Raw genomic sequence first — 18,884 nt, 5'->3', positions numbered from 1 at the left:
GCTCACCACTGAATTAGCTTGTCTGATGGTAATTTCTTTTCTAACAGCTCCTGAATATTTATCAAAGTTTTCCTATTTCTTATCCTAATGCATTTAGTGATGTCTGCTTGATGTCTTTAGGCCTGGCTCTGTCATTGAGGTTTTGCATTTCCCAATAAAAGCATTGTAAGTCATAGTGACAGTAGTATAGACTCTTCCTTTATTAAAAAAAAAAAAAAAAAAAAAAGGAGGAAGGCTCTAAGTGAGACACAAAGACACAAAAGGAAAGCTTAACTTAGAAATCTGTGATAGAAATTGTCCTACCAGAATCATATAATAAGATCTGAGATGGCTTCAAAATGTTTTCCCACTTTGAAGCCTATGTGTCTTTGGCAACAAAAACAAAAAGTAAGTATTTTGGGGAAGAGAGAATGAAATTTATAATTAAAAGGTAAAAAGTTTCAGTTAATTTGGAAAAGGCAAGTATTGTAAGTATAGTGCTACCATGATCACTACTTCAAGAAATGTCTGCTGCACAGTAACCAAGAGCTGGAAACAACCCAAGGGTTTATCCGTGGATGAATGAGTAAACAATACATATACATACAATGGAACAGTATTCAGCTTTAAAGAGGAAGCAAATTCTGACACATGGTACAACATAAATAAAGTGCTAGATTTGTAACGGAATTAGAGAAGACGCCTTGCTGGAAAGTAAATTATGAATGAGGACGTCATGCTAAGTTAAATAAGTCAATCTCAAAATAAATACTGTGTGATTCCACTTATATGAGGTACCTAGAAGAGTCAAACACATAGAACTAGAAACTAGAATTTTAGTTGCCAGAAGCTGGAAGGAGGAAGAAATGGGGAGTTGTTCTCTAATGGGTATTGGACAGCTTTGCAAGATGAAAACTTTCTGGAAATTGGTTGCACAACAATGTGCCTATATGTAATACTACCGAATTGTACACTTAGAAATGGTTAAGATGGTAAATTTCATGTTATGCACTTTTAAATCACAATTAAAAAAAAAGTCTTCCAGTTGAAAGTCAAATTCCTTTGTGACTCAGAATAACTGACGTTGTCAGTTTAGATAAGACACTATAAAACTGAAATTAGAGCAAGTAGAGGTCACTTTCAACTTTGACGCATAATATATGAGCAAAATTAAGGAGCATATTATTCATCTGTTTGTTCTTTTAAACAGTCAAAAAATATGTATTTGTTGTGCATCTCCTGAACTTTAGTTTTACAGAAGCTTGGCTGGCCTTGGGTCAGCCTCACTCTTACCTAGAGGAAACCAGAGTCAATCCAGGGTGTACTAAGGATGTATTTCTGGGCACCAAACATCTTCATATCTGAGTGGTCTTGTTTCAGGCCATTGTCACTCCCACTATTATAAAGGATGATCAGAAAGTTTAAGTTCAAAACATAACTGATTAAATTTGACTCCCTTGAGATTTCTGGGTCAGGACCATAGCAGGAAACTCACCATTTATCTACACTGGGAAATCCTCAAACTCCTCTGTATTAACAACTCATATGATTATTCCTAAATTTTACATTCTCAGACTCTGGGAAGTTGTGACACCACAAGTCACTAGTGAGAGATGAGGCAAGTGGTTTTAAGCCAAATCCACAAGTTCCCTCCCTACCTGTTATCACTGCATATCTCCCAGAGATGAACATGTGTTGATGGAAACAGGCTTAGAGGGCTACCAGATAGGATACTGAGATCTACTTAAAGATCCTTGCTTGGGAGTTCAGCTTCATGTGCTGTCTTTTCAGTGCTAGACTTGTAATGGAATTAGTTAAGACACCTTGTTGGTGAGTAAATTAACAAGATAGTCCTTGAATCCAAAAAAACCAAAGAATAATCTGTATGTGATTATTTGTTTTAGAGCAAGGGCATTTGTTTAGGCTTGTTAAAATATGCAATATGAAACTTAATAATATCTCCATAGTAAAAGTTCACATCACCACCACGCCTTTTCCTCTCTCTCTATTTACATGCTATTTACAAGTATCAAGTGCTTCATTTATTGGGTCATGTCTTGGCAACCTCACCTTGCATACATATAACCCAATTCACTTGCAACATCACACTCTGAAATTAAACTTATGTTCTAAGGACTATTAAAAATAACTACATATAAATCTAAATATTCTTGTCTCTCCACCTATGAAACATGGCTTCATAACATGAACAAAAAGCTTCTCTGAATAGGGGAGAAGGATAAAACAAAAAAAGTAAAATCACAGCTGAAATGTTGAGTATGAGAAATGAAACTTGATTTAGAGTGCAAATACTGCATGAAATTCAGACCATTTCCCCAGGTGCTCAACTACTTCCATAGAGCAGGACTGACAGCTTTAAGTAAAGAAGTTTTCAGCTGTAGCCTACTACTGCTATTTTTCCCATCATTTTTAAAGGTTTAGGGTGTAGGTTGCCCTAGTGGTCAAGGACAGGAGCTGCAGGAAAGCTGAAGGGAGAGGTTAAGCTAATGATTGTCGGAGCATTAGACTCTAAGGTTTTAACTCAGAAAAACAAGGAGTGATTTTGTTTCAATATTGGAAACATGGAGACATGGTTTTCTTGTCATCAAATGGGCACAGACTACAGTGTCATCCATACTAGATCAAATATCTTCAGTACACATTTATAAAATGGTATGAATATGGATGGAATTGGGAAGGACTATAAAATATGTTGGCAAGGAGACCCCCAAAGTGACCTTGTCTTGTAGCTATCGGGCAAATGAACTTGAAGGTAGTTCAGCTTTGATCGCTGGGTTATATCTATCGTTGTCAAGATCACATGTTTGTAATTTATTTGCAGATCAACTCCTTTATTTGCTCTGTGCCTATAGTACCCTGAGGAACTTGGTTTCTCTAAATAAAGAACAGGATAGAATTGTAGTGGCACTTGCTGTCCCCTCTGAGCCTTTTTTTATACTATGGTGCTCCCTGTGTTAGAGTAGGTAAGTGAGAAGAGGAAAATCAAGAACAGAGAACTTTCAGGGTAGGAATAACAACTAAACTGTTGAACACTATCTGCAGTTCTAGATAAAAGTAGTTATTCTCAGCATGTGCAGACCATATAGCATCGGTTCTATAGCTCAGCAATACTACGTGGTTATGAGTACCCCAAGAAAAAAAAACCTCTGCTTCATCAACTTATTCTAACTTCTTACATTGCCCAGTCAGTTTGATATTTTAGTGAATATTACCTTTCAAGTAAAAGAGTCGAGAAGGAAAACCACATCTTGAGCCAGAAGCCAAGTCTGATGCTTTAATTTTTAGTAATTTCTCCATATGCGTTTAAATGTCCTTAGTTAAATTAACTATCACATATTGCTTCTAAGGAAGTCAATGGAAAATTTTACATTTTCTTAGGAAAAAACTTAACTTGAGATTCTTGCCTCTATAAAGCCATTTTTTTTTCTGTTTCCAGACACATACTAGATGAAAGCAATGGAAAAAATTAAAGAACTGACTCATTTAATTGCAGCTATATAATATTCAAATTACAGATAATACTGTGAAGTCATGTGCTTACATGATTCATTGCCAACAATCAATTACTTTCTCAGAAGTTTTACTTATAAAGAATAAATATTCTAAAGTATTAATATCAGTAACACTATTAACTAATACCATGCAACTCAGCAATTTTCAAAACAGTCACCCACATACTCCTTTGCTTTTAACATGGAAAATATGTTTATATGAGATCATGTCCATTTCACATTAAACCTAGACATTTCTTCTATAAATGTCTAAATTAACTCTGCCACAAGAAAGCTGCAGTTTTTTAAAAAAATACTGTATTTTATGAGAAAATAAAACATGTCAGAGAAAACCTCCCATTTGGCCATTTTCTCTAATTTCTCCTGTACAGTGTGTGAGCTATTTCATGCAGTTATAAGCATCATTTCTCCTCTTATGATAATTTTCCTTTTCTCTACTTTGGTTTCTTTATCATTATAAGTTGTTTTAAGGCCAGTTCTTGTACGTCACTGAACCTGTATCCCATGTAATTTCACTGCTTTCAGGGCAGAGCGGGGTTTGTAAAGAAGAAGAATATTCATTGGGAAAATTAATTTAATTAGGTTTTCCTTACTACACCAAAAACCCTAAAGGTGAATTAAGTACCTTGGTGCTTCAGTACCTCAATTTTCCAGTCCTTGAACACATGCCTGTGCTTTCTGATCCCAGATAAGTCACAGATGGCCAATAGCTGTTAATTTTCTTTCAGAAGAGAGCTTCAGTCAAGTTCAAAGAGAGTGCTGGACACAGAAAAAGCAAAGTATCTGACCGATTATAAAGTTATTACTCTTCATTATTTTTGTAATCATGTTAGAAGAGCTTAGCAGCACTTTCACTAAGCAGGTATGGGAATTCTTTTTCACCACTTGTAAATTCCATCCTCTCTGGTTTCTGTGCTCTTCTACTCACGGCACTTCTTACAGATGTTTGCCAATGATATTATACCAACAACTGTAGAGGTAGGGCTGAGAAACTGAAATTGCTTCATATATAGCTTTGGCCCTTTGGGCGCTTTCTGTCCCCAGGGGGAATTGGACTGGAAAACAGCTTCTTGCCAGGCACTGCTAGGTGTGACAGTGCACTTCTCTCTCTGTTCTCAGGGTGTGATTGAGATCGTAAGACCAAATCTGGTAAAGCCAGATCTCCTCCTTGGTCTACGTTTTCTCTTCGCACGACCTGCTTGAGCTCTCAGATTTGTTCTTTGCTATGCTCAGCCAGTAATATGAAAACTTATTTATTGTACAATAGGTTCTTTCTTTCTCAAAAATCTTGATTATCAACTTCATTGATGTTTACTGGGTAAAAAGATGCGGCAGTATTACCCAAAGAAAAGAATCTGCAAGTAGAACCTCCTTAATCTCAGAAACGGGTTGGAATATGGCATATAGCATAATGCTCTGTGAAAACAGGTTTGCTAGTAGACATTGATCCAGCTTTTTTTGTTCTTTCTTTTTTTCTTTTTTCCAAGTTAGCAAGATCTTAGCTGCCTAGACCATTCTATCAACTTCCTGGACCTTTCTGCCTGTCTATGTATACTACGTAAAAGGGCCTGAGTCCAGTCTTCCCTGGCTCTCTATAAAGGGGGCTTTAAGTGAAGGCTGCCTGCCAAAAAGTCTTGCTGCTTCTGATACTGGAACCTTACACTTAAAAAATCTTAGGTCCCATTCCAGATTCCCATGACATAGCCATCCCATTGTTCTTCAGTTCTTACGGCCAAGGAGCAGCATAATGTGGGATCAGGAAAGGGGGCAATAAGACAAGGAATCAGAAAATCTGGCTCTGAGTTTTGCTTCTTGGAACTTTATATTAATGAATTTGGCAAATTATTTCATTTTTCCCTGTTTCTACTTCTCCATTTCAAAACACTGGACAGTTTGTCCCGTAAGAGGGCATCCAATTCTGTGTCATCCAAGATTTGATGATTCCATCTGACTCTAATTCATACTGAGTGGTCAAGTCCATGTCTATAAGACTTCATGGTCAGAGGTTAGACACTGCTTTTACTTGCTTTAAAATAAATTTATAGAATCTGAAATGCCTTGGCCATGTGTGATGTTTAATGCCTGTAATCCCTGCACTTGGTGAGGCCAAGGCAGGCAGATCACTTGAGGTCACAAGTTCGAAACCAGTCTGGTCAACATGATGAAACCCTGTCTTTACCGAAAAATACAAAAATTAGCTGGGAGTGGCGGTGGGTGTGTAGTCACAGAGAGAGATTCTGTCAAAAAAAAAAAAAAAAAAATCTGAAATGCCCTCTTATCAAAACTCCCCACAATGTAGGACACTGGGTAAGACACTGACTGAGGCATGCACAGCATTATGATAGAAAGCAAAGTCTGGAGATAGAGCGCAGAGATTTAAATTGTGACTCACCATTTCACTTTGGGCAAGATACTTAAATCTTTCTGTGTCTCAGTATTTGCAACTGAAAATAGGATTTATAATACTTCTCCCTCATTGGCTTGCTACAAAAATGAAATGAAGCGTGGTGGCTTATGCCTGTAATCACAGCACTTTGGGAGGCTGAGGCAGGTGGATCATCTGAGGTCAGGAGTTCGAGACCAGCCTGGCCAACATGGTGAAACCCCATCTCTACTAAAAATAGAAAAAATTAGCTGGACGTGGTGGCGGGCGCCTGTAGTCCCAGCTACTTGGGAGGTTGAGGCAGGAGAATCACTTGAACCTGGGAGGTGGAGGTTGCAGTGAGCTGAGATCACACCACTGCACTCCACCCTGGGCAATAAGAGCAAAACTCCATCTCAATAAAATAAAATAAAATAAAATAAAATAAAAGAAGCTAGTACATATAAAGTTCTCAGAATGATGCTTGGCATATTGTAGGTGACCAATAACTGTTAACATCTCTCTGGAACACTCCCAGCAATGGCCTGTCTACCACATGCAGGGGAGGGAAGCGCACTGTATTTTAGGGCAAAACATTCCAATTTTTGGACAACTCTACTATTAGAATGTTCTATCTTATCACTGGCATTCACCCTAAGTGTAAGGTTATCCCTTTATCTTGTATTAATTCGTAGTTTCTCTTAAATAAACACTTATACAGGCATCCTGGAAAGCAGAACATCTATTGTCAAGTGCCACTTCTGTATCTAATAACTATTTATCCTACAGAGGGAACGAACTGAGATTTGGCTCCAACTATAAGCAAATTCTTCCCCTATAGTGAGTCAGGTTGTTGGTCAAATTACTGGGATTTTGTTTCCTTTTTATTATAAATCCCAAACCTTGGGTTTCAGGAGTAACTAAAATATATTTCTATAGCATTTTGCAACATGAAATAAAATGAGTTGGGACTCAGATGGGAGGGCTACTGCAAAGAACTGAAAGGTGTTAGCTTTGATTTCCAAGATCTGACTCTCTTGGCCATCAAGCATCTACCAGTGGGATCGGGCTCTGGGTCAAGGTTAGGGTGAGTCCTAAGGGTCTGTGTATCAACTAGCTCCACAAAACTTTATCAAATTAAATAAGAAAAAGCTGTGTCTTATATTTGTGATGTTTTTCATTTGAGGCATTTGTAAGAAAGGTTCATCTGATCCATTCTTTGTCACTTCAGATGACTCAACAGAATGGTCACAATAACAAGAATCAATTCAGGATACTCCAAGGAAAGATACTAAAGGGAAAGAACAATACCTGTCTCAGAGTGCCCTTAGCTGGGCTCATCAAATCTTCCCTTTATTTCCTAGGTTCTCTAGGGATATCTTGGCAACTCATGCAATAAATGCCATCACACTTCACCAGCACACTTCAATGCAAAATTTTTATAACCAAGCTGTCACATTGCCTTTCTAGGTCACCTTTAAGTAATTTAAAAATAATAATAATAATATGGTGCTATTGATTAGTGCAGACTCATGTTGTCATTGGAAAAAAAATCAACCTCTGGAATAAAAAGACCTTGGTTCAAGTCCATTTAGCTGTCTACTCACTGTACAACAAGGATTAGGTCCAGCTGAACTCTCTTGCAGCTCAACTTCCTTGTCTACATAGAGAGATACTAACACAGATGACAGGTTTCATCAATGGGCAGTGGCTGCTGAAAGTGTGACTAAATGATTGTGAATCCAGGGGTGCAACACAGGGTTAAAGAATCCCCAAATCAAAGGCCTGCCATGAACTGAAAAAGAACATACATGACACACATTTGACATCCCTAGACTTTAAAATATTCTCCTGAGGGTATTATAAATACAGAACATGTAAAATTGACTTTTAAAGACAAGTTGTATCCAAATTCTATCACTATTTATAACTTTCATTACTATTATTGATTGGCTATTAAAAGAGAAATGCAAGGAAGAACCCTTGTATACCTTCTGTATTCAAACCAAATTCTCTTTTACGTCTTCAGTAGTGAGCATTTTCTTCGTGGGCCACTGAAGACAAAATCCCTTTGTTATACAGGCTCTTAAGTGAAGGAGGCTGGGATGGACAGAGTAAACTTCAGATAAAGTGGGAGGAAGCTCTGCCCTGGCAGGCCCAAGAGAGAGCTGCTGTGAGGAGCAATAGGCAGTGCCTTGGAGTGCTCTTCACATCATTACACGCAGGCAGTCACCAACTTTGCCTAGGCACCGGGCCAGCTCTGGCAGGAGATTGAATCAAGGCTATTTGCATGTCTGTTTTCAGAACATTAAGTTTTGTCTACCCATCCAAAGTGAGGAGGAGATCAATGCAATCATGCGGAAAACTTAATTTCTAAAAAAAGAAGAAGAAATGAAATGTCTTGCTTTCAATTAAGTACAAATTTTATTTTCTGTAAAGTATGACAACTTCCATTTTATTTTCTGTAACTAAAACACTAAAGTATTCTTAGAGAAGGTGCTTAGAAAAGATACCTTCTCTATCCTTAGTATCCTCTAAAGTATCCTTAGAGAAGGTGCTTAGTGTTTTAGTGAAGAGTTCAAACTTTCTCTTATGTGTTTTAAGAGTAATGACAAAACCAGAAAGACATAACTACTACATGGCATAGTGCCGGGTGCTGTCATTTCTATGTTATGTCCTTGGATTCCCACAGTAGTCCTATGACATGAATCTAAGGCTTAGAAATGTCATGGGCCAGGCGATTGGGTAACTGCCACAGTTTAAAGTATGTGGAAATACCCAGAAATTTTAAACAGTGCTGGCAACTTTGTGTTGACCCTCTTCTATGAATAGTTCCCTGGTTATTTCTAATTCTCATTAACTTGGAATAATGCAAGCCATTCAGCAATACAATACGAATAGATATTTCCTTTTCAAAACACTGCACAAATACATGATTTCCTCCCTCTTTCCACCTAGTAGGAGAAGTAGGAAAAGAGCACAGTAATAGGAATTTACCTCCAAGCTATAAAGCCTTCCTATCCTTTCAGTAATCACCAAAGAGAGTTCCTAGTTACTAAGGAGACCATAACAGACTGCATTCAATTCAAGTATGACATTTGGGTTGCCTGGCTAGTGAACGGCAAACAGCAAGGAAAATATTATTGTTGCTGAAATCATTTGATGTCTATGACTAATAAAAAACATGTTGGCAAATTGAATTGTTTGAAATGCCCAAAGGGCTTGGTTAAAGCTATGAATTAATAGCAGAAAGCAATTCTTTCTGAAGAAAAGAAAAAAAAAAAAGATGAAGATGTTGAACTATTTTTAAGTGTATCTGAGTAATCAAAAGGTCTCAACAGAAACGCTAGACAGCCAATCTAAGTCTTTTATCCAATCTTTAATTTAAATTTAATTTTCCCCTCCCTTATAGCTAAATATTAAAGTGACATTTTGATTCACATCATCCTTGAATTCTAAGGGACCCACAGGCTTTCTTGGCCTTCTTATCCAACTTCTCACAAATACCAGAATTATCTTTAAACTGTACCAACTACACCAACCCTGGAGGCTTTGAGGGCTGAGATGTTCATTTACTCATGTGCTGTGCCCCTCAGGGAGCTGGAGAAAGCCAGAAGTGGAAAGAGTTGAGGGAAGCCCAACTTCCAGTGACCTCTCAACCCAGGTCCCACAGGTCACCAAGGGCCTGTCTGAAGATGTCCATCCAGTCCCTGCTTGATCTTTCCCAGAGCAGGAGGTCTTTGCCAGGATGCATCCTATCCTGTTCTGGATGCAGCTCTGATTGTCGGCGGGTTCTTTCTCATGTTGTGCCAACGTCTGCCTCCTCATGGTTTCTACCCATTGTTCTTCGTGTTATCTTGAAAACAACATTGTTTGACTCAGCTTCCTCTCCTCTTGAATAGTCCCTTAGGTAACTAAAGTTAACTGCCATGACTGCCCTGTATACTGTAATGTCTTCTCCAAACTAAATAGTCTCAATTTCCTTCTCAGATTATAAGGTAAATATACAAATATTATAATAGAAGAGATAGAACAATACAATCACCGTAAAAGACAGACAGGAATGTGTTTTCTGGTAATTGAATATTTTTTTTAAAAGAGTTAAAATGTGTTCCTAGAAAGGTGAAATTCTTAACTGATATTGAGAAACCCTGTCTCTGTTCACTGAGTTCCTGAATTCTATTCATCAAATTATTCCATCAAAATGAAAATGTAGCTTGGTAAGCCTTTTTCTTAGTGACAGACACCATGGCAGCTCCTAGTGACTGCTCATTAATTCTCACCTCACTGCATTTATTTTTTCTTGTGTTTATTTACTGTCAATGCATACTTTGAGAAAAGTTTCTGGAAAAATACATATCTGCATGTGAAGAGTTGTGACATGATTTGAGAATCTGAATACCATTTATTAAGAATTAAGGGAGGGGCAATGTAAGGAAGATAAATCTTAGTTCTTTCTCCCCCAATATCCTATAATGAAAAATTGCAAACATACAAAAAAGTTGAAATAATTATGTAGTAAACACGCATATAAGTCAAAAAATAGATTCTACAATGAATATTTTACTATCTTCTTCATCTTATCAGGTATCTATTTTTTCTCTATCCAACTGTCTTATTTATGCATTTCAGTGCAACTTGCTCTCATTAGCACACCTAGTCCTTAACATTTCAGCACACATACCACTGTTAGTTCCTTTTGGACACTTTCTAGCACTCCTTTCGCAATCTCTCTTGTCTTATTTTCCCTCATTCTCTCCACTTTCTCAATTTTCATTTCTGTACCCTTCCTCCTACTCTGTATCTCCAAAGTTCTAAATTGTAAAAAGAAAGTGTAGAAATTTAAGCATGGAAGAGTATTGAAGAGGAAAAGGTCAATGGTGACCATCCAGGACCTCACAAGGTGCTGTCACTGCAGGCCTGGGATAGATAAGATCCTCATGAACAAGCTGACCCAAACCAGCTCACAAGAGACAGAGGTATATATTAAAATGCCAACTTAATAATTGAAAAACACAGCTGTCCAGCTGCCAAATACTCAGACATATTTCTTGGTCAGCTCGGTCTCTCCTGAACTAATGTACATGACAGGCCAAATTATGAAGCCTTTTAGTGAATAGAGGCTCAGAAGAAGGGAATTCGTTAGAAGGTCTTCATGACTTGGAGGCAGAGACTTCATCAGTCTTCATGTTTCAACATCTGGCCAGCATCATGCCTGACACCCAGAGGATGCATCCTAATAATTAGTACTACCTCTTTACAAGTACTGCTATGAAAACCAGGCCTTTGCGTTGTGGCTCAGGGTACCTCTCACATGGATTGTGCTGGCTGAACCTTGCCTAATTCTACCCTCTAACTCCCCTTAAACAAGTTCCACGGCTACCATTCTCCTTCGAGTAACACATTTCCTTTAGCCCTGTTTATGCCATTAACTAAGCTTTAGTGAAGTCCTGATCTTCCTGTTTGGGGTCTAGAAGATAACCTGATCTGAGTGACCTCCCAAAGGTTTAGATCTCATAAATCATCCAGATGATGTATGTAGTCGTACTGGCAACAAAGCAAAAAGTGAAATGAGGGGTCTTTGAAATGAAAGGCCCGTTTCTATTTAAGACCGTTTTTGATAAATTGATTTTACTGGTGTTACTCTCAAAGAGTAGAGTAATTCCCTGCTGCCTGAGTATACTGCCTTCAGAGGCCAGGGAAGAACATGATCTCCCCTAGTGAGCAAAAACCATCCCTTCCCTATCTCAAGATTTATGTCTGATAAGAAATGTTAGTAGATCGTTTTCTGAGCTTCCTAATTACCAGCTCACAAAGACTTGGCAAGGTGAGCTCTTCAATGGAAAGGTAGCTATACAAAAGCAACACGAAAGTACAAATGCAACACCTTTCACAACAGACAGCTTCTCCAAAGTAGCAGATAAATCCAATTTTAAAGAATCAAATCTACTTTGAAACCCTAAAAGGAACTTTTGAATCATGAAGTCTCAAGGTGAATCCTTCAGTTATGTAACAAGTTCCTGATGCAGCTCTCCCAAAGATTTAGGTCTCATAAATCAAATTATTTTAGAGCAAGGCATTCCTGTTCACTACTGCTTAAAAACCATTCTTATGCTTGACCCTTTCTTACCCTTGACACTTTCCCCATATGGATCCCATACTAAATATCAGAAAACACCAGCGTTTGGTGGTCACATCACACATTTTAGAGTGTATCTGAAAGCAAACCATTATAGTGTTGAGGGGGAAATGACTTAGAATCAAGGCTCTATTTCACATGAGTCTACTTACAGATGGGGAAAAAAAATCTGATACTAGTAGGCATTAGTACCTCGGTGGCAAATGCCAACTGGCAACTAGAGTTCTTCTAATTGCCTCTATTATAAGCAACAGGGTTCTGACCCAGATAAAAACTCTTCAAAAGTGTAAAAGATACTATGAGGTAGAGAGTGGGCTTTTTTTGTTGAGGGTTCAAACGCTCTGACAGGAGCACATACACTGTTTCACAAACCTCGAACAGGACTCAATCTAGATAAACAGGGAGTGTTTCATCTAAGCAGGCTTCAAAGGCAGTGTTTGTTCAGACATCATTCCTTTTATTTCTTTGATGCGTCTGTCCCCCGAGATGGAAACTCTTATTTTTTAATTTTTTATTTGTTTAAGAAACTAAAGCATGAAAAGAAAGTGAAAAAGCTACAAACTGATTTGGCAACAGCTAAGCAAGAGGCTGCCATCACAGTTCTGGAACTCAATGAGAAGATAAAGACTCTATGTGAAGGAAAGCCAGCCCCTAGAGGTCAGTATTACCACGTGACAGATCCACACTGGCCCATCAGCTGGGTGATGTATGTAGTTGTATTGGCAACAAAGCAAAAAAAAACGAGGCCACAGGCCTGGCCTGACCTCTGTGTGGCACCAATAGATACAGCACATGAACTACTAACTCCAGGCTGGATTCACTTTCACCTTGAGAGGGGCAGAGAATGAATAAGCGGTTTGCTCGTTAAGGGAAAGTCTTTGAGGCTGAAGAGCTAGACTGAAATAGATCTGAGAAGTGTTGCTGGACAAGCTGGGTGGTAGTAGGGGGAGGGCAGGGCATAAGAAGGAAGGCAGGCGCCTGCAGGGACTGGGCTCTGGAGTGAGACAGAGCTGTCTGAAAACACAGGCTGACAGACTAGGGCACGGGGAAGAGAAGATAATCTTTTTTTTTTTTTTTTCCAATGGGCAAATGAACCAGAAACAAGCAGGGAAGGCTGGCTGGAGATGAAATCTGGGTAGTTCAGAAAATTGTTAATAGCCACATTGGTTCTGATTTTTTAAAAAAAAGACTTCTCCAGCTAACAAACTATAAACACACCACTAGGCAACAAACAAGCAAACAACAAACAAGAAAACCCCAAATCTCAGACTGTTATTTTAGCGAGAACACTAGTTAACATTTAATATAGTACCATGAGCCAGGTATTTTGCTAAGCATTCCATGTCTATTTAATTCTAAGAATAACCTCTAAGGTAAGTACATTTACGAATTCCCTAAGAATAAGCAGAGGCTTGGAGATGTTCATTACCCTGCCACTGCACAAGCAACACTTGGAGAGTTAGCCTCTAGAGCAGCAGCTGACTGTACCCTAGTGTGCCTTTCCCATCTTTGGGAGACTCAGGGCATTCCCTCTGCTATGTCGCAGTAATATCAAACTTCATTCCTGCCTGGTGAATCTCTTGCAAAGCTGTGGTTCCCTGGGAAAAATGTCTTCCTTTGATGTGTGCCACTCTTGCAAAGCCAGGAACATGTCATCGTTCTTACTCTGGCTTCCTTTATTACTCATAAGTAATTGTGGAAAAAGAGGAATAATGCAGAACCAAATGGAGGAGGAGGAAGCAGGTGAAGTGTAGTTTCAGAAAGGGAGACACTCCCAGCACCCTGACTACATGGTAAAGCTTTTCATATGAATTTGATTTTCATTTTCAATTTTGAATAGTGCTTTCCCAGGATTCAAATGCACGTAACACTGTGAACTTGAAACATAGTTTTTTTCTTTCAATAAAACAACATAAAGGCAGTTTGTAAATTTGCTTTTACCACCATGAAGCCTAAAAGAATAAAATCCGTTAGAGAATATTATCCATTTAAAAGTCTTTATTCTGAGGCATTAGCCAGATTTTTCATTGGTTTCATTAGAAGAAACTGACAATGATTGTAGAGCACATTGGAGAAGGTTCCCCAGCTCGCTTAAGAGAAGTTTTCAACTTTTCAATTGCATTTTAAACCCCGTGCAAAGAAAAATAATCGCAAGGTCTCTAATTCTTCTTAGTTTCCTTTTTTCAATATTACTTACTGTCTAATGACAATTTTGTCTCTCGGATATTTTGAGAGGGCAAAATTTAAATAATACTGAGGGACTAGGACTCTAATGGCTTGGGAGAGGGAAGAAAACATTAAATCCTACCCTTTTTTTTGCCCATTATTCTGTTTGTGTATGTGGTTTTTTTAACTACCTGTAGAGAAAAACATGGCTACTCATGAACAGATGTAAATTTAAGATTTAAATAAAGCCAGTCATTGTAAGATCCATAATGGATCAAAACAGTGATTCTCTTTTGGAGCTACATGTTGCTTCTCTTATTTGGTGGGGAAACTGACTCAGTTGACTGACATGTAGCACCAAGATCCTAAATCAAATATTTGCACAATCTTGCTCTTCCGCAGGTCCCTTGCAGCCTCACCCAAATTCAGTAGTCCACGAGATCGTCAAGGCCATTGTGGTCCCAGCATAATATTAACCAGCATTCTCAGAAACCTTGGTAACTTTGGCCTCTGAATTCACTTCAGAATAAAGTCTGAAAAGATCTCCAGTAACTTTAACACACAATGACCCCTATTTAATCACAGGACAATTAGGGCTGACCCACCCCCACACACACACACACGTTTCTGGACCTAGAACAACACCACTGCCCTGATTATCTTGTAAAATGTTTGTTTTGGGTTTTCAGACCTCTGTTTGCAAATGAGCTCCAGTCATAACAGCTTAAGGTGAAAGGGTGATTTACTGGTGCATGTAAACAAACCAAGAGAGAGCACTGCACTAGCCTTAGAGTTAGATGGATTCCAGTCTAAAGTACCATCAGGAAACTTCTGTGTCACTCACCTCTGCTTCTCTCTGCATTGAGACTTGATTCTCTCAAGCTAGATGTCAGAAGAGAATGGAAATATGGCCACAAGCAGCTATGGGCTGCCCTCCTTATCATATAATCTCCAGGGAGGAAAGAAAGCATTTTTCTACTAGCTCCAGTTGGAAAGTACAAGAAAGAAATCAATCCTAGCTTAGTTGGGTACCCATCTGTGGATATGAACCAATCTTTGTGGCCAGGGCTGAGGAAATAAGGTTGGACAAACCGTAGTCATGTCTCCACCACTGGGTGGCAGGGTAGAGGAAGTAAACATGGGGAAGGAGAATGCTCCAGCTGGCAGCTCCCACCAAAAGCACAGAGCTGGATTAAGAGAAATCCACTTTCTTAAAGGAATATCTCATTACTGGAAAAGAGTGATAGGCAAAATCAGTATCTCCTAGCCAGGCGTGGTGGTGCATTCCTGTAATCCCAGCTACTTGGGAGGCTGAGGCATGAGACTTGCTTGAACCTGGGAGGCAGAGGTTGCAGTGAGCTGAGATCTTGCCACTGCACTTCAGCCTTGGTGAAAGAGCAAGATTCTGTCTCAAAAAATAAAATGAAAATAAATTTAAACAAACAAACAAAAAACATCTCCAATACACCTTCAACTAGTGGTCAAGTTAAAATATAGTGTAGGCCGGGCATGGTGACTCGCACTTGTAATCCCAGCACTTTGGGAGGCCGAGGTGGATGGATCGCCGGAGGTCAGGAGTTTGAGACCAGCCTGGCTAACATGGGGAAACCCCATCTCTACTAAAAATACAAAAATTAGCTGGATATGGTGGTGGGTACCTGTAATCCCAGTTACTCCAGAGGCTGAGGCAGGAGAATCACTTGAACCTGGGAGGCAGAGGTTGCAGTGAGCTGAGATCCCACCACTGCAATCCAGCCTGGGTGACAGAGTGAGACTGGGTCTCAAAAAGTAAAATAAAATATATATACATATATATAGTGTAATATTTACTGAGCCACCCATACCATGGGCATTTGTACTTTAAAAGTCGATTCTTCTTCAATGAACAAAAGACTGTCATGGTCTAAGAAATAAATCTCCAATAGTATAATTTCAGACCCCATAATAAATAGAGAGTGAACCACTTTAGAAAAGGAGTCCCCTTCTAGCCTTCAGTAAGTGATACATGGTCACCTACTCTGAAGGCTTGCTTTGTTTTAACAATTATATGGCGAGAAGGGAAAAAAAGTGTTGATTCTAAGTGACATTTGTTACCTAGATTAGCACTCCACTATTTCTCTGTTGTAGTTACAAACTGATGCTTACAGTTCTAATAAGCAGATTAATGAAATGTTTCCAAATAAGTTAGAACTCCTTTTTACCTCTGTGTGATTTTTCCTTGTTTGGTTCATTTTCTAAGCAGTCTATAGGTCATTCAGGTCTGCCATTCAGGTCTTCTGATCAGAGGAATCAGAGGGATCTTCCAGAACATTAGGAATATTTTTAGGCATATTCATATTCAAATTAATGAAACTGTGTGCTATCAAATTTCTTTTTTAAAAAAACCTAAACACAGTAAACTATTTCACTGGCAGTGTGCTTAAATTACCTCCAAAGAAATAAACGATTTAAGTCTCGATGGAAAGTTCAGCTGAAAAGAAAAGCACCTTTATTACAAAACTGGCACAGCGGGAAACTTACCTACAGCCTGAGTGTTGTTTGTTGATTTTACTTTGTTCAAATAATCACAACCCAAGGCGGATTCCTTCCATCATTTCCACACCTGAAATGCTTACAGCTCTATTCAGCAGAACTCAGTAAAAACACCTATTGTATCCCTTCAAAGCTTGAGTTCACCTTTTGGTACACTTCAGTATGCTGGAACCTAAGGTTAAATTTTAAAACAATCCTTGTGGCCAGTCGTGGTGGCTCACACCTGTAATCCCAGCACTTCGGGAGGCTGAGGCAGGCATATCATCTGAGATCAGGAGTTCAAGACCAGCCTGGCCAACACGGTGAAACCCCATCTCTACTAAAAACACAAAAATTAGCCGGGTGTGATGGTGGGTGCCTGTAATCCCAGCTACTCGGGAGGCTGAGGCAGGAGAATTGCTTGAACCTGGGAGGTGGAGTTTGCAGTGAGCCGAGACCGCACTATTGCACTCCAGCCTGGATGACAGAGTGAAATTCCATCTCTCTCTCTCTCTCTCTCTCACACACACACAAACATATACACACACACACAAAACAACAACAATCCTTGTTTCCTTTGGCTTAGAAGGACAGTTACTTTGCAAAAGACCTTATTGACTGTGTCCTGTTGTTGGTGCATGAGTAGTTACTTGATCTGATGAAAATGCCTGCCTTTGACCAGAACATCAGGAACTTGGTTTATAGATTTCAAGCTAGCATACTTAAGGGAATGCATCCTTCTGAACTTTTTTCTTTTAGTTTCTTTTTCTTTTCTCTCTTAATACACGCAGCTACCAAATAAGGTGTCTAGCCTACATATGCATGTCCCTATTATCCCAATGAAAGTCCTGGCAACTCAAAAGTTATCTCTTTGTTTTACTCCCATTAAGGAGGTACTCCCCAGGTAGTGCTGGTACATCCCAGGGTAGGTTTATCCAAGACTCAATGTCTGAATCAAGCCAGCTACACTTTTGAGGGGAAGCCTGTAATAGGATTGACATTTTAGTGATTTTTCAGTGACACATAACTTTTTAAACACTAGACAACTTATCCCATTTATTTTAAGTATCAGACTATTGCTGTCCTACATTCTTGAGAAAGTCTGGAAATATATTTCTCTGTCGACACCCCAGAGCCAATTTTCACCAATATTTTAAAGTGAATCTTTTATCATGATGCTCACCCCTAGGCACAGAGTTCAAACCTTCTCTATCTTGCAGTATTCTTTTTACCTCTCCACCTGCAAACTTCCTCAGGATCAAAGTTCCTGTGGCAACCAGGTGTTAGGAAAAGAGGGATTTGGAGGTGACAAAAATGTTCTGGAATGAGATATAGCAGTGATTGCATGGTATTTTTAATATAGTAAAGCCACTGAACTGTACACTCTAAAATTGCTAACATGGTGAATTTTATGTTATGTGAACGTTATCTCCATTAGAAAATAAAAAAGTAGTGATTAAAGCAATCCTAACACTGACTAAAAACCCTGTCAAGTGTAAGTGTATTTTAAAGAAAGTGCATTGGGCCTAAATAAAATCTTGAGTTGGCAGCATTCCAAGCGTTTCGAGAGCGGTCATGTTAATATTTACTGGAATAAGACTAGGCTTGAATAGTTGTCCACTTGTGTGTAGGTCTGTTGAACAATGCCACCTTTTCCTCTTCTAATTTCTCCCAGCCTAGCTCTTTCAAAGCTGTTATTTGCCATACTAGCAACCAATTATTTGACCATGAGTTCTACAGGTAACCTTCTTTCACCACTGAACACAGATATTTGTTTTCCCAGTCTACCTAGGGTTTTCTAAGAAAGTAACTAGTCTGGTCTTGGCATTTCACTGTTTCAGCTGCTGGGACTTCGTCAAAAACCACTGCTCACCATCATCAGACTTTATGGAGCTCAGGTTGATATGTAGTCAAAAGCACAGTGTTTTTGCACTTTCTGCTCCCTACTCTCTACTATGTCCAAGGGTGCTATTGCCTTGACAGAAAATTAAGAAGTGACAATGTGCTAGCAGCCCTCACTCTCAGCGCCTCCTCAGCCTTGGCGTCCACTCTGGCAGCGCTTGAGGAGCCCTTCAGCCCGCCACAGCACCCTGGGAGCCCCTCTTTGGGCTGGCTGAGGTCAGAGCCTCCTCCCTCTGCTTGCGGGGAGGTGTGGAGGGAGAGGCATGGGCGGGAACCGCGGCTGCGCGCGCGC

At 39.3% G+C, this 18,884-nt stretch overlaps 1 protein-coding gene across 1 annotated transcript in view; it reads left to right on the top strand.

Annotated features, from left to right (window-relative positions):
- The window catches only part of LOC105540525 (myosin-J heavy chain-like), a 262,857-nt gene that overhangs the window by 165,146 nt on the left and 78,827 nt on the right, over positions 1-18,884 (top strand). Inside the window, exon 6 of the mRNA XM_011981193.1 lies at positions 12,538-12,670. Within this exon, the coding sequence (XP_011836583.1) occupies positions 12,538-12,670 (133 nt within the window). The remainder of the gene's footprint in view (positions 1-12,537; positions 12,671-18,884) is intronic.

Source organism: Mandrillus leucophaeus, unplaced genomic scaffold (genome assembly GCF_000951045.1).
Source record: "Mandrillus leucophaeus isolate KB7577 unplaced genomic scaffold, Mleu.le_1.0 Scaffold221, whole genome shotgun sequence".
Lineage (NCBI taxonomy): Eukaryota > Metazoa > Chordata > Mammalia > Primates > Cercopithecidae > Mandrillus > Mandrillus leucophaeus.
Note: the sequence above shows the minus strand (reverse complement) of the source record. Positions and strands in the feature narration are given on the sequence as shown.